The sequence below is a fragment of the Barbus barbus genome (assembly GCF_936440315.1).
Source record: "Barbus barbus genome assembly, chromosome: 15".
Lineage (NCBI taxonomy): Eukaryota > Metazoa > Chordata > Actinopteri > Cypriniformes > Cyprinidae > Barbus > Barbus barbus.
In genome coordinates, this window is record NC_136743.1 from 6915795 (window position 1) to 6928667 (window position 12873).

The window sequence follows — 12873 nt, forward strand, 5'->3', positions numbered from 1 at the left end:
AAATTTGCTTCCACATTATTTGACTTGAGAGCTGAATAACATACACATTATATTGAATGATTGTGTTAAAAAAGGGGGTTTTAGTCCAATGCATGGAAGCCATTTCTGCCACTGAATAAAAAATAAACAAATTCTCTCACAATTCTGACTCAGAATTGCGAGATATAAAGTCAGAATTGCGAGATACAAAGTCAGAATTGTGAGATATAAAGTCAGGATACAAAGTCAGAATACAAAGTCCGAATTGTGAGATATAAAGTCAGGATATAAAGTCAGAATTGCGAGACAAAGTCAGAATTGCGAGTTATGAAGTCCGAATTGTGACAAAGTCAGAATATCTCAGAATTGCGAGATATAAAATCAGATTTGCGAGATATATAGTCAGAATTGCGAGATATAAAGTCAGAATCGCGAGATATAAAGTCAGAATTGCGAGTTATAAAGTCTGAATTGCGAGATATAGTCAGAATTGCGAGATATAGTCCGAATTGCGAGGTATAGTCCGAATTGCGAGGTATAGTCCGAATTGCGAGGTATAGTCCGAATTGCGAGATATAGTCCGAATTGCGAGGTATAGTCCGAATTGCGAGATATAGTCCGAATCGCGAGGTATAGTCCGAATTGCGAGATATAGTCCGAATCGCGAGATATAAAGTCAGAATCGCGAGATATAAAGTCAGAATTGCAAGTTATAAAGTCTGAATTGCGAGATATAGTCCGAATTGTGAGATATAAAGTCAGAATTGCAAGTTATAAAGTCAGAATCACGAGATATAAAGTCAGAATTGTGAGATATAAAGTCAGAATTGCAAGTTATAAAGTCAGAATCGCGAGATATAAAGTCAGAATCGCGAGATATAAAGTCAGAATTGCAAGTTATAAAGTCAGAATCACGAGATATAAAGTCAGAATCACGAGATATAAAGTCAGAATTGTGAGATATAAAGTCAGAATCGCGAGATATAAAGTCAGAATCGCGAGATATAAAGTCAGAATTGCGAGATATAAAGTCAGAATTGCGAGATATAAAGTCTGAATTGCGAGATATAAAGTCTGAATTGCGAGATATAAAGTCTGAATTGCGAGATATAAAGTCAGAATTGTGAGATATAAAGTCTGAATTGTGAGTTATAAAGTCAGAATTGTGAGATATAAAGTCTGAATTGTGAGTTATAAAGTCAGAATTGTGGGATATAAAGTCTGAATTGTGAGTTATAAAGTCAGAATTGCGAGATATAAAGTCAGAATTGCGAGATATAAAGTCTGAATTGCGAGATATAAAGTCAGAATTGTGAGATATAAAGTCTGAATTGTGAGATATAAAGTCTGAATTGTGAGTTATAAAGTCAGAATTGTGAGATATAAAGTCTGAATTGCGAGTTATAAAGTCAGAATTGCGAGATATAAAGTCAGAATTGCGAGATATAAAGTCAGAATTGTGAGATATAAAGTCTGAATTGTGAGTTATAAAGTCAGAATTGCGAGATATAAAGTCTGAATTGCACGATATAAACTCGCAATTGGAAGACAAACAAATATCTTCAGCACAAAAAACGAAACTTTTTTAATCAACTAATTAAGCAAAACTTAATTCTGAGTGCTTGAAAGTTTAACCTGTTATTGTTTTGCTATGGGACATTTCATTTGTACAGGCAGTTGGAAAAAGAATAGAACAAATCAGCACAGCTAGATCCATCTTAGTGGCAGATCGACCATTTTTAATACAAGAATAGCTATTTTTTAATACACAATGTGAAGGAAAAACATTCAGGAGTTCAGTTAGACAAGTGAAGACTTTAACACTGAATTAACACACAGCAACACATTCTCTCCCATCCATACAAACACACCAGAAGTTTCTTGACGTGTTCAAACACAAGGACACAGAAACCGATGCTAGATGTATGACACAAAGTTGCCCACCAAACCAGAGGACACAACAGATAGTTTGTTTTAGCAAATACACAAATGCCTCCTGTCTATCTGCACATTTTCCTCAATATCCCCAAATGACAGAAACAGGACAAAAAAGAAATAAAACTCACACTCACTGCAGTTCAATCCTTCATAAATCCCACAGCTGTACGAAAACAACTCAAATTGATATGAAAACAACACGATTAAGACTTTTCTTAGACATTCTTTGCCCTAGTGAAGACGTGCGACTCGAAACAGACATTTAATCTCCACCCAAAGTTCTCATATAAAAAGACAACGAACAGATGATTTCATATAAAACTAATCAGCTTCTCCAAATAAATCCTGCTCGATAAACACATTTCAGAGCAGAAAAACAGTACGGTTAACTGTTCAGTGGCTCATTTAATGTCTGCACTTCTGATTAAAGAAATGCCTAAAACTGACATTCTGTCATCATTTACTCACCACCATTTCAAACAACATTTTGTGTGAACTATTCCTTTAAGACTAACACAAGCTAAACAAACTCTGTCAATGGCAAAGCAGGTTAATGTGATCCGGGGTTTCATTAGTAGAAATTGAGTGTCTCAATACAAAAGTAGGATGATAGAATAATGTCAACTGTACCTGCTCATTAACACTGTACTGTACTGTTACAAATACTGGACCAGAGTTCATAAATATCACAGAATTCATAAAGAAAGAATGAAAAATGAATAAATAGAGTGATGTAGCCATTTGCAACAAATGCTGTTCAGGCGTATCAAGCTCTGTTTGGGTTCAGTACTCTCACAGCTGTTGTTGGAATAATGGCTGACTTCTATTATGACACCAGCAAATAAGAGGGCATTTGCACCTGTGATTGGTCAGCCCTTGCACATTCTTCACCTTTACAGAATGTGAGGGGGAGGAGTCTGTGTATGACAGTCCACCTGTTCATCTATAGTCAGATGCCAAGGAGTGAAGTTAGTCAGCGTGGCTTTCATCCTTCACCATGATGCCCATGTATCTACCAAAGACAGAGTTTATGGCAAAGTTTAAAATAAATAAAACTGCACTAGTAATGATACAGGGTTCCCACACATTTTGACCAATGACATTTGAAAAGTCATAGAAATTGTAAAAATCATATTATAGAAACTGCACCAATAGAGGGGTATTTATTTAGAGCCAATGAAATATTTCAATTCTGAGCATAATTATTTACTAGAGACATTTCAATTTGTATTTATATTTATTTTTTAAATTTGTTTTTAAAATAATTGTATTTACAGAAACTGCACTGATAAAAGGCAATTCAAAGCAAATGAAACTGAGCATAACTTTACTAGAGACATTTCCATGTCTATTTATATTTCATTTATTTAGTTTTGTTTTATTTAATTTTATTTAATTGTTTCCAAATGTTTCCAGGTTGTTCAATGACCACAGGAACCCTGATGATAGACACTGAAAAGCTTAAAATTAGGATGAGCAAAATTACCTATTAGTCAGAAAATCACAGGTGGGAATAGAGCTAATGGCCTGATGCACGTCCATAGCCGATATCTCTCTTGGAGTTCTGTGGAGACAAGAAGAGAGGAATGAAACGAGGATGGGAAAGAGAGAGAGAGAGATCTCACGGCACATTTGCTATCTTGGTATAATGGGTTATTGACCTTTGAGCATTAAATGAGAGGTCTATGAGTCTTGTCAAACTGCTGCTTTCTGTTAATGTAAGAGACATCGATCAGTTCCTGCTTGACTGATCATCATTTAAAGCGGTGCTCTATAAAAGGCAGTTACCGAATACTGTATAAAAGGCTGATGAAATATTCTGCTCAATCTGTGAGTGTGTGTCAGGCATGTGAATGAAAGCAGATGTGCTGAGTAAGTAGAGCAGCACTGAGCCAATCTCTTCTCTCTCAGGGCCGGGCTCTGCTGCTCTACCACTCAAATAAATCAGATTTCATGAGCTATTCTCAGTGCTCTGATAATTATATACGATCATAAAGCACTTCCTCTCAAAATCACAATCAAGTCACATTAGTCAAAGTTCAATGCTCAGAGTTCTTCAAAATTGACCATGAAGTAATCTGAAAAGAGCAGAAGAGCGTTGGAAACTACTCTTTACTCTGAATCATGCTGGTCTGCCCATCTGTCCTGATTAATCTTGTACTGGCATACGGGTGGATGCACTGACCTGTTTTGTTGGGATTTCCCATGGGCATTGGCCAAAGACTCCCTGAGGATTTCACTGGCAAACTGCTCCACAGCCTACGGAGAGTTTTAGACAACGTTCAGCACTTTGACATGTTAAGAAATGCATTATCTATTGTAACACCATGTCGTATCCAGGACAAAAAAAAAAAAAAAAGACCTGTTCTCACTGATGTAAAAAGAAAAATTCATAAACATATTCGATGCCTAATAAACAGCTATGTAGACTGATATTTAAGACCAATGAGATAAAAGAGTTGGAGAAGCTACTATTTACCATAGAACAAAAAGTTAGTAAATAGTGCAAAGGCCTGTTCACACCATGAACTGTAACTATAGTGATGAGTATATTGAGTATATTAGGGGATTAAAACTTTATAGTTATCGTTCATGATGTGAACAGCCCTCAAGTCAAATTTTCTCTCATAAAATAAAACTAATTACTCTTACAACACTTACCTTAAGAATCATGGTCTCCACGACTGGAGCAAAAACGTTCTTCTCCACCTCCACCTGCTGCAGTGTGACGCCGATCTAACACACATAGAGACACACACACACAATATCATTACATGTATGACACAGCAGAAAGTCTGGATTCAGGTAGGCAGACAGAAAAAAAAACATTTCAGTCTCACTCACCTGCTCTGCAGTGTCTCTGATGAGCTGGGTTGATGGGCAGCGCCCCAAGAAGAACTTGGGTTCCTGCTCGGCCTCTTCCTGTTCCAGTTTGATTTTGACCTTGGCAGCATCTATGTCTTTCACACTGATGACGTCAAGAAGCTCATCAGCCTCATCGTCAGGCTCCGCCTTCAGAATCCTCTGAAGTTGCTCCAGACGTTGTGACAACTCCTCACAGCCTGTCAGAGTCGAACTGCACTCTAAAACACATATAAACATGTCTTAGTGTAAAACAGCAACAACTCCTCACAAGTAGGAAGCAGAGCTACACAAACCATCCAAAAACTAATAATACACTTGATCTACACTATGGCTCATAATTATCATTATTATTAATACAATAGTTTGTATTTTGCCTAATAATAATTTAATTATTATTAGAAATAATTGTCCTTATTATTATTATTATTATTATTATTAATAGTAGTTTGTATTTTGTCTAATAACACTATAATATCATTATTGATTTAAAGTGTCCAAGAAATAAACCAATTAATATTATTTAATAATAATAGTTGATAATTATAATTAGACTTAACAGTTACACAAGCTTAATAATAATAGTAATAATAATAACAACAGCTTATAAAGTGGCTAATAATTATTTATTTATTTATTTTAAATCATATGTATAATGCCTTTTATAGGTTATATAGGCACCCTAGTGAACCTCCTCACTGCCTACTGTCAACACAGGATTTTTTCTAAGGCAGCATGCTAACTGAAAATAAACCTCATTAGTGACACTCATGGACAACATCTCCATTAATGGTCACTCATTCAAACAAATAACGCTGAGGTGCACTAATGTCTCACAGTCAATATCAATGGAGTATGACATCAGCTGAGCTAATGACGCAACACTCTATTAGCATAAAAACAACAAAAATACACGCATAGCAAAAACAAATTTTGGGTGAAGCAGTCCACTGGATGGAACTGCAGAAATCATATTTAGAACTGAATAAAACATTTATAAGCAACACTTCCCATGTTGGATTAACCATTAGTATAACAATGCATTCCAGTAAAGCCTTATCCATGAAAGTTGCATGAATCAATTCCTTAAAATGCTCTCTAGGTAGGAAGCTCAGTAAGGATTGAAGCAGAGCTGATGTTGAATTTCAGCTGCTTATGCCCAGCTGAATTTATACCCAACTCTGAATACTTGTCATTAGGGATGGGTACCGAAACTCGGTATTAAATCGGTCTCGGGGCTAAATTATGAAAGACCGGAGTATCGATAAGCTCTGACGTTATCGGTACTTCTGTCGGTATTGGAGAAATTAAGAAAACACACACACATTTATTGTTTCTCTCTTTCTTTCTCTCTCTCTCTCTCTCTCTCTCTCTCTATATATATATATATATATATATATATATATATATATATATATATATATATATATATATATATATATATATGTATATGTCGCCAGCTGTCTTTATGTGCAATAATATTCAAACATTTGTCTATGATGCATTTTTGCTATGCGCAATTCAGAAGCCAGATCGCGCTCACGCGGAGGAGCTTCACGCAACATGAAAGTCCTGTTTAATTATGATAGAGGAGAGAACCAACTATTCAAATATCTGCTCACACTTTAGGCCTTTGGCTGTTATATTAAGCTAAGTATTTTTTTTTTTTTTTCGATTTTGGCTTCCAAGGATTATAGCCGCATTTCTTCTAGCACAACTCCCTTCCCTTCATAGCGGCGCGGATTCGTTCCTCCGAACCAAAACTTAACATCTGAATCAGCTCAGTCAGTGATTGTTATAAAATGCCGTCTTTACTGTTGCTACATTGCAGGACATATTTGATAGTAAAACGTTGAAAGTACAATCTGCTGTTCCCCAGGCTGAAATGTGTGTGCGCGCGTGTGCCTGCGCGGCGGCGTGCTCCAAAACGGACAAGCAAAGTACACTTTGAGCTTCGGGCGCGTCGAAATAACACACAAAAATATGCCAAAAATTACACACACAATGTGTCAAAATGGCCGGTTATGAGAGTCTTCACTTTTATGTTTTAAGTGGACGAGAACAGTTGGGAGAAAATCCGATGCGTGTCAGTATATTGTCTTAAAGTGTCAGACTGGAGCTTGAGCCATCGATGTTAATCAAAGAACAAAATGCAAAGAGAAAATCACCCACAGCTCTTAATCTGAACAACGTTATAGCTTTAATAAACATAAATCTATCAGTACATACAGTGAAAACTAGGCAGTGCTCATTTACATTTGATTACTTTTGTAACTATTACTTACCTGAACATTAATATTAGTAGACCTTCATGGAAAAATGAAAGCACTGTTTATTTCATTTCGTTTGTGTGTTTGTTTTATTGTATTTGTCAGTTTGTTTTACTTTGTTTCTTTGTTCATGTTGTTACTGTATCTTATCTTATGTATATAAAACACTAAAAATACCTGCACACTGGTGCATTTACAAATTGATGAAGTGCAGGCATTTTTAGTGTTTTATATACATAAGATAAGATGCTGTAAGAATATGAACAAAGAAACAAAGTAAAACAAAAAGTACCGATAAGAATACCGTTAAAGTACCGGATCGATAAGCAGTATCGATAAGAGTAGTAATACCGTTAAAACCTTAACGATACCCATCCCTACTTGTCATCTCATCATTATACAAGCTAATGCACCATCACTGGAAACTACAGAGAGGGGGAGAGATAGAGAGAGAGGGAGAGTGCATTGTCTGTGCCAAGCCTTGTGTAAGTCAAAGTTCTGGATAGTTGAGAGAGACACAGGCCATGATGAATTAACCTCAACCAAGAGTTCAAAACACAGAAACTACACGCACTACACATAAACTACACACTCACCGGGTTCACTGTCGATCTGTGTGAGTATGTCCTCGATGGACTCCTCCTCTGTGCGCTGAGGTTCAGGGTCAGGGGGTGTGTAACCACGAAGACGGCACCAGCGGAGCACCTCTTTAGTTCTGGGTGGAGTAAGGGCCTGAAGCCGAGGGGTCCTCTCTAACAGATCAGCACACACACGGCGCACAGCCACTGCTCGCTGCAACTACACAGAGAGAAAGAAACAAAATAAACAAACCCAATCCAACAGAGTTTACAGATGCACTCAGTCTAGATGAAACACAAACACTCCTGTACCTCTGCAGCTCTGCGTTTGCCAATGTTCCATGAGAAGTACTGATCCACAGAGGTGGCACAGAATGGATGAGAGTCCTCATCTGTAAAGAACACACCAGCTTTGATTGGTTTGGACTAGTGCAAGTTGACTTTTTATGCAGACTAAATGACTGGAGACAATTGTTTCAAAATTGATAATAATAACAAATGTTTCTTAAGTACCAAATCAGCCTATTAGAGTGATTTCTAAAGGATCATGTGACTGGAGTAATGGCTGCTAGAAATTCAGCTTTGCCATCACAGGGATAAAATAAATTTTAAAATATATTAAAATAGATAAGTTATTTTAAGTGATGATTCACAATATTACTATTTTTACAGTATTTTTGATCAAATAAGTGCCTCTGTGATCATAAGTTACTTCAAATATCAAAATATTTATTTTTTCTCTGACCCAAAACTTTTCATTTAGAAATTAGTTGACTTTTATTTCATGGCGATTTTAAAGTCTTCGAAACTGCCAAACTTACTTTTCTCAGGGACAATCAGAGGGAATTTCTTCACGATGGCCGTCAGAAGTTGTGTCATGTTCTCTATGTGCTCCGTACTAAGAGAGATTGACCATTTTTTTTAAATATGTGCACAAATATTACAAGCTTTCAACATATTAGCATAACATTTGAATTTCCAACACTGATATTGAGCAGCAGTGGTGCTCCATTTATTTTTATTTTTGTTATGTTTTTGCAGATAACTACATTGAATCTGATTAAAACTGGGCATTACAAAATAAAATAAACAATAAATATACAAAACATCTTTCCATTGCATTTTATTTCCTAGGTTGTGGTGTTATGAGTCTGAATTAGTTAGAAAACCTGCTCACTCACTTAGAATTGGTCAGAGAGATTAATGAATGAACTATTTATTCACTCAAGAAACTGCAAGTCATTACTTTTGGTGAAATCCAACTCAAAATGTCATGAGAATTACATCAGTATTAACCCAATTAAGCGTCATGAGAATTTTATCAGTATTATTACTAGTTGTTACTGTGGCGACACAATTAAAAAAATAAAAATTGTGAAAGTGCTTGTCTGTGTGTGTCGATGCCCCTCTGCAGAAATAGAATCCTTGGGGAAAATCTGACATTCAGACAGATCAGAACTGAAAGACTCCACAGTGTTTGCGCGACTTACTTGGTAAGTTCATGAGTTGTAGATTCTATGCCTTGTTCTACTTTAATAGTAGCAGCTGTGTCTGTGGATGTGGGGGTTGTCGGCAGGGGACCAGAGGTGGGTGCTGTAGAGGCTGGGGCAGATGTTTGGGGTACTGGAGTCGTACAAGAGGAGCTAACCAAACCTGGTTCAGTTTTAACTATGTAAAGAGACAAACACAGTGGAAATCAGTGGATTGAATGGTTATAAACATAACTGCTTGACATTATATCCGCTGTGTGTGTATGTGTGTGTGTGTGCATGTGTGTGTGTGCGCACGTGCATGCCTCACCTTGAGCTACAGGTGTGGATGCTGAGGAAGCTGCTCCACTCGTTGTGTTGCTACAAGATGCACCTTTAGTACCAGTTTGCAGGACTGTAACATGATCAAAAGAGACAGTAAAGACATTTATAACATTACAAATGTTTTCTATTTTAAAAAAATGCTGTTCTTTTGAATTTCTATTCACAAGAAATACTGAAAAAAGGATAACCAGTTAAGCTTTCAGTTAAGCTGCACAAGTGTGGTTAACATAGGTAATAATAATAAATGTTTCTTGAGCACCACATCAGCATAGTAGAATGAAAATCTTTTCTGTATCGTCCCAAATGACTCAGAGGCACAAGGGTAAATTAACTTTGACTTATTTATTATTTATGGACCATTATTATACAAGCCATAATACAAAGTGTACAGCATTACTTTGCAGTAATGTAAATCTGGGGTCCTCTGGGAAGCCATTAGTACAATAATTGTTTTTAGGTTTACTTTAATTGCTACAAAAATTGCTTCATGTTCTTCTGAAGATAGGAAATCAGCCCCAGCGCAATGTGTAGCCTTAAATAACAAGAGTGGGTGAGCAAGGTAAAGAACTACAAAAACTACTTCTTAGTTCTATGCTTCTTGCCGCAGCATAAATGGCTGCCCACTGCTCCGGGTGTGTGTTCACTGTGTGTGTGTTCACTGCTGTGTGTGTGTGCACTTTGGATTGGATAAATGCAGAGCACGAATTCCGAGTATGGGTCACCATACTTGGCCATATGTCACTTTCACTTCACTTTATAACAAAGATAAAATAACAAAAGATAATTATATATTGTTATTGGGAAAATTCTCATAATGTGAAATAGCATTGTCATACTGCCCACCCATAGTGCTAATTTAGTAAAAAATCATATTTAAGCCATGACTAAGGTAGAATTAAAGTGTTTTTATGTTCTGATTCATGTAGTTCCTGTTTTTTCTCATAAATGTTAAGAGTACTCAAGCCTGCCATTTCTCAATTACTGAATCCTGTAATCTCACAATTACTTTCTTCCATACTTCCATCCATCTGTATCACTATGACAACAGCTTGAATACTGTTACAGGAAATGGTCTGCCTCACTGCTCTGATGTTCTGCACTCATTCAACATAAAACAAACTAAACTGAGGCAGCTTCTTCTGCCATGGTGCTGCACAGATCAATCTAAAACAAAGCTAGCAACCAGGTAAAGAGAGCACAAAATGAGAAAATGAAAACTCTATCTGACACGAGAGTGTCTCTGGAGCTCTGTTCACCTATTACTGTCATCGCTGATGGATGCAGAACAAAAACAAACATCTCTGATAAATACAATCTGGCAGGCTCAACACAGCTGACAAAAAAATGTCAGTCCATGAAAGCTGGCAGAATTAAAACTCCTTAAAAACCCGACACAGCCCACCATGACACATAAGAGTGCCTTCAGTAGTGAGTACCACTTGTAGGGACTCAAACCTACAATCTTCTGGTTGCCATCCAAGATCTCTAACCACAAGGCACCTCTCTAGGTTTTGGAATGAAGCAGTTAACTAGAACATGAAGCTGAAAATAAGAAGTCTAAAGCCTGGAATACACTATGCAATTTTTGCCCCGATTTTACAGTCTGAACAAGTTGATGATAGTTGAACAAGTTGATGATAGTTGAGGAAAGTCAGAGCCAGTCTGCAGATTACAGCTGACAGATTCCACAGAAAATCGCATAGTGTATGATGGTCACAGACTCCAACTTTTTAGCTTCAGACTTTGATTCTATCCAGTCGGAGGATATCAAACATGTTTGATATTTTCAGCCGATTTTATAACACATTTTAGAATATGTTTTCATTTGTCATGCGTCTCCTAGCAACAAGGCGCACGTTTCTGCATGAGTTCGTTGTGATCGGAACAACTTTAAAGTCTGGTAGTGTATGATTTCCGTAGTGTCAGTTTTCCTTTGTCACTATTTACAAAGTCGGTAAGTGTATGATGCTTAGTGTTTTAAAAATCTGTACAGATTTTAAAAGATGTGTAGTGTTTTCCAGCCTTAACTTGACAATATTACACAGACTCAAAGCCTTGAGGACACTAGAGATCAGGAGTGTGAGTCAGGCTATGTGGGTATCAGAGAAACGGGGTGCTGTTACCTTTGCCAACAGGCATCAAGATGGTCTGCAGCCCTGAGGAACCACTGCCCACACTGAGCTGCTTCAGCTGATTGGCTGGGATGGTGAGAACCGTCTGCTGGGAACTGGACTTAGCTGGATGCAACTTCAACATACCTGTGAATGAAGAGAACCATGGTGACATGTTAACCAAAAAATTTCAACAAATAAAGCATTTTAAGCAATTAAATCAGAGTAGGGGTTGATGGCTTGCATTATCCAAAAAGTGCACTGTAACATGGTTATTTAATTAACATGTAAACCATTTTCATTTAATTTTTCTATGCACAAATCGTGGTTGTTACTGTGAAATATGATGTTATAAGACTTTGACATACCTAATTCAGTGTTGATAAAGATTTATTTCACTCTTGAAGCTAATGGACAGAGACCATACAGCCAACAGACGGAAAAAAGACATTTGTAATCCAATTTAAATTCCTGTGAGAGCTTTAGCTGTTTGTCATTCTAAAGGTGCAGTCACAGTGAAGATATTTCGGTGAGATTTCACAGGCCTTTGTCTGCTGTCAATAGTGTAGCGATGTATGAAGCACGGCTCACACAGAAGTCGTTTTAAAACCAAGCAGCTTTCTGTTAGTCAATATGGCAAATTTGCATGACTAACTTGAAACCATTGGAAAATCAGTGAAATTCCAGATTGTGTGGGCCTGCGAAAGGAGTGATCATACATTTTTTTTAAACAAGGGGCAACTCTAGACAGAAGAAAACTGGTTACCTGAGATGGTGGCAGCAGTTTTTCCACTGACCGTTCCTCCACCTATCAGTGATGCTGCAGTGACCAGTGATGGGCTGGAGCTTTTGGCCCCTCCCACAACAGATGACCCCGCCCCCTTCGACAGGCTAATGAGAGGCATGTTGACACTCTTTGCGACTGTGACAACCGCATTGTTGCCAGAGGCAGAGCTCTTTGCTGTGTTGGCGGCAGAGCTGGCACTCTTGGCCGCATTGATCACCGCAGCTTGATTGGCAGCTATAAGCACAGGGTGCTGTGGTGGTGCTTTAGCCGTCTGAGAGAACGGCTGAGAGGACGTTCCTCCAGTGGCTTCTGCTGACTGTAGGGGGGAAATCATTAGAGGGGCTGTAAATGGACAAAGTGACTTCAATATATTTTGTGACTTTGTGATGGAGGCACAATACAATGTGGTTTTTTTTTTTGTCTCAGTTGAAAGTTGAAATTAAAGCTACAGAATTATCTAATCATGGAATGTGATTTTAGTCCAATAAGACTTTCGTAGGGAAGGAGCAACACTTCTTGATCTGAAATCTCCTA

At 37.5% G+C, this 12873-nt stretch overlaps 1 protein-coding gene across 5 annotated transcripts in view; it reads right to left on the reverse strand.

Moving 5' to 3' along the window:
* Positions 1-1681: 1681 nt before the first annotated feature.
* LOC306881951 (YEATS domain-containing protein 2-like) overlaps positions 1682-12873 on the reverse strand; it is a 31539-nt gene continuing 20347 nt past the window's right edge. For all 5 annotated transcript variants that reach the window (XM_079436345.1, XM_079436344.1, XM_079436346.1 and 2 more), the window contains exons 20-31: positions 12319-12655; positions 11565-11699; positions 9428-9511; positions 9118-9295; positions 8449-8525; positions 7940-8019; positions 7646-7847; positions 4762-5000; positions 4579-4653; positions 4103-4176; positions 3404-3481; positions 1682-2929 (exon numbers count right to left, since the gene is read on the reverse strand). In XM_079436345.1, the coding sequence (XP_079292471.1) occupies positions 2887-2929; positions 3404-3481; positions 4103-4176; positions 4579-4653; positions 4762-5000; positions 7646-7847; positions 7940-8019; positions 8449-8525; positions 9118-9295; positions 9428-9511; positions 11565-11699; positions 12319-12655 (1602 nt within the window). In that variant the 3' untranslated portion in view covers positions 1682-2886. The remainder of the gene's footprint in view (positions 2930-3403; positions 3482-4102; positions 4177-4578; positions 4654-4761; positions 5001-7645; positions 7848-7939; positions 8020-8448; positions 8526-9117; positions 9296-9427; positions 9512-11564; positions 11700-12318; positions 12656-12873) is intronic.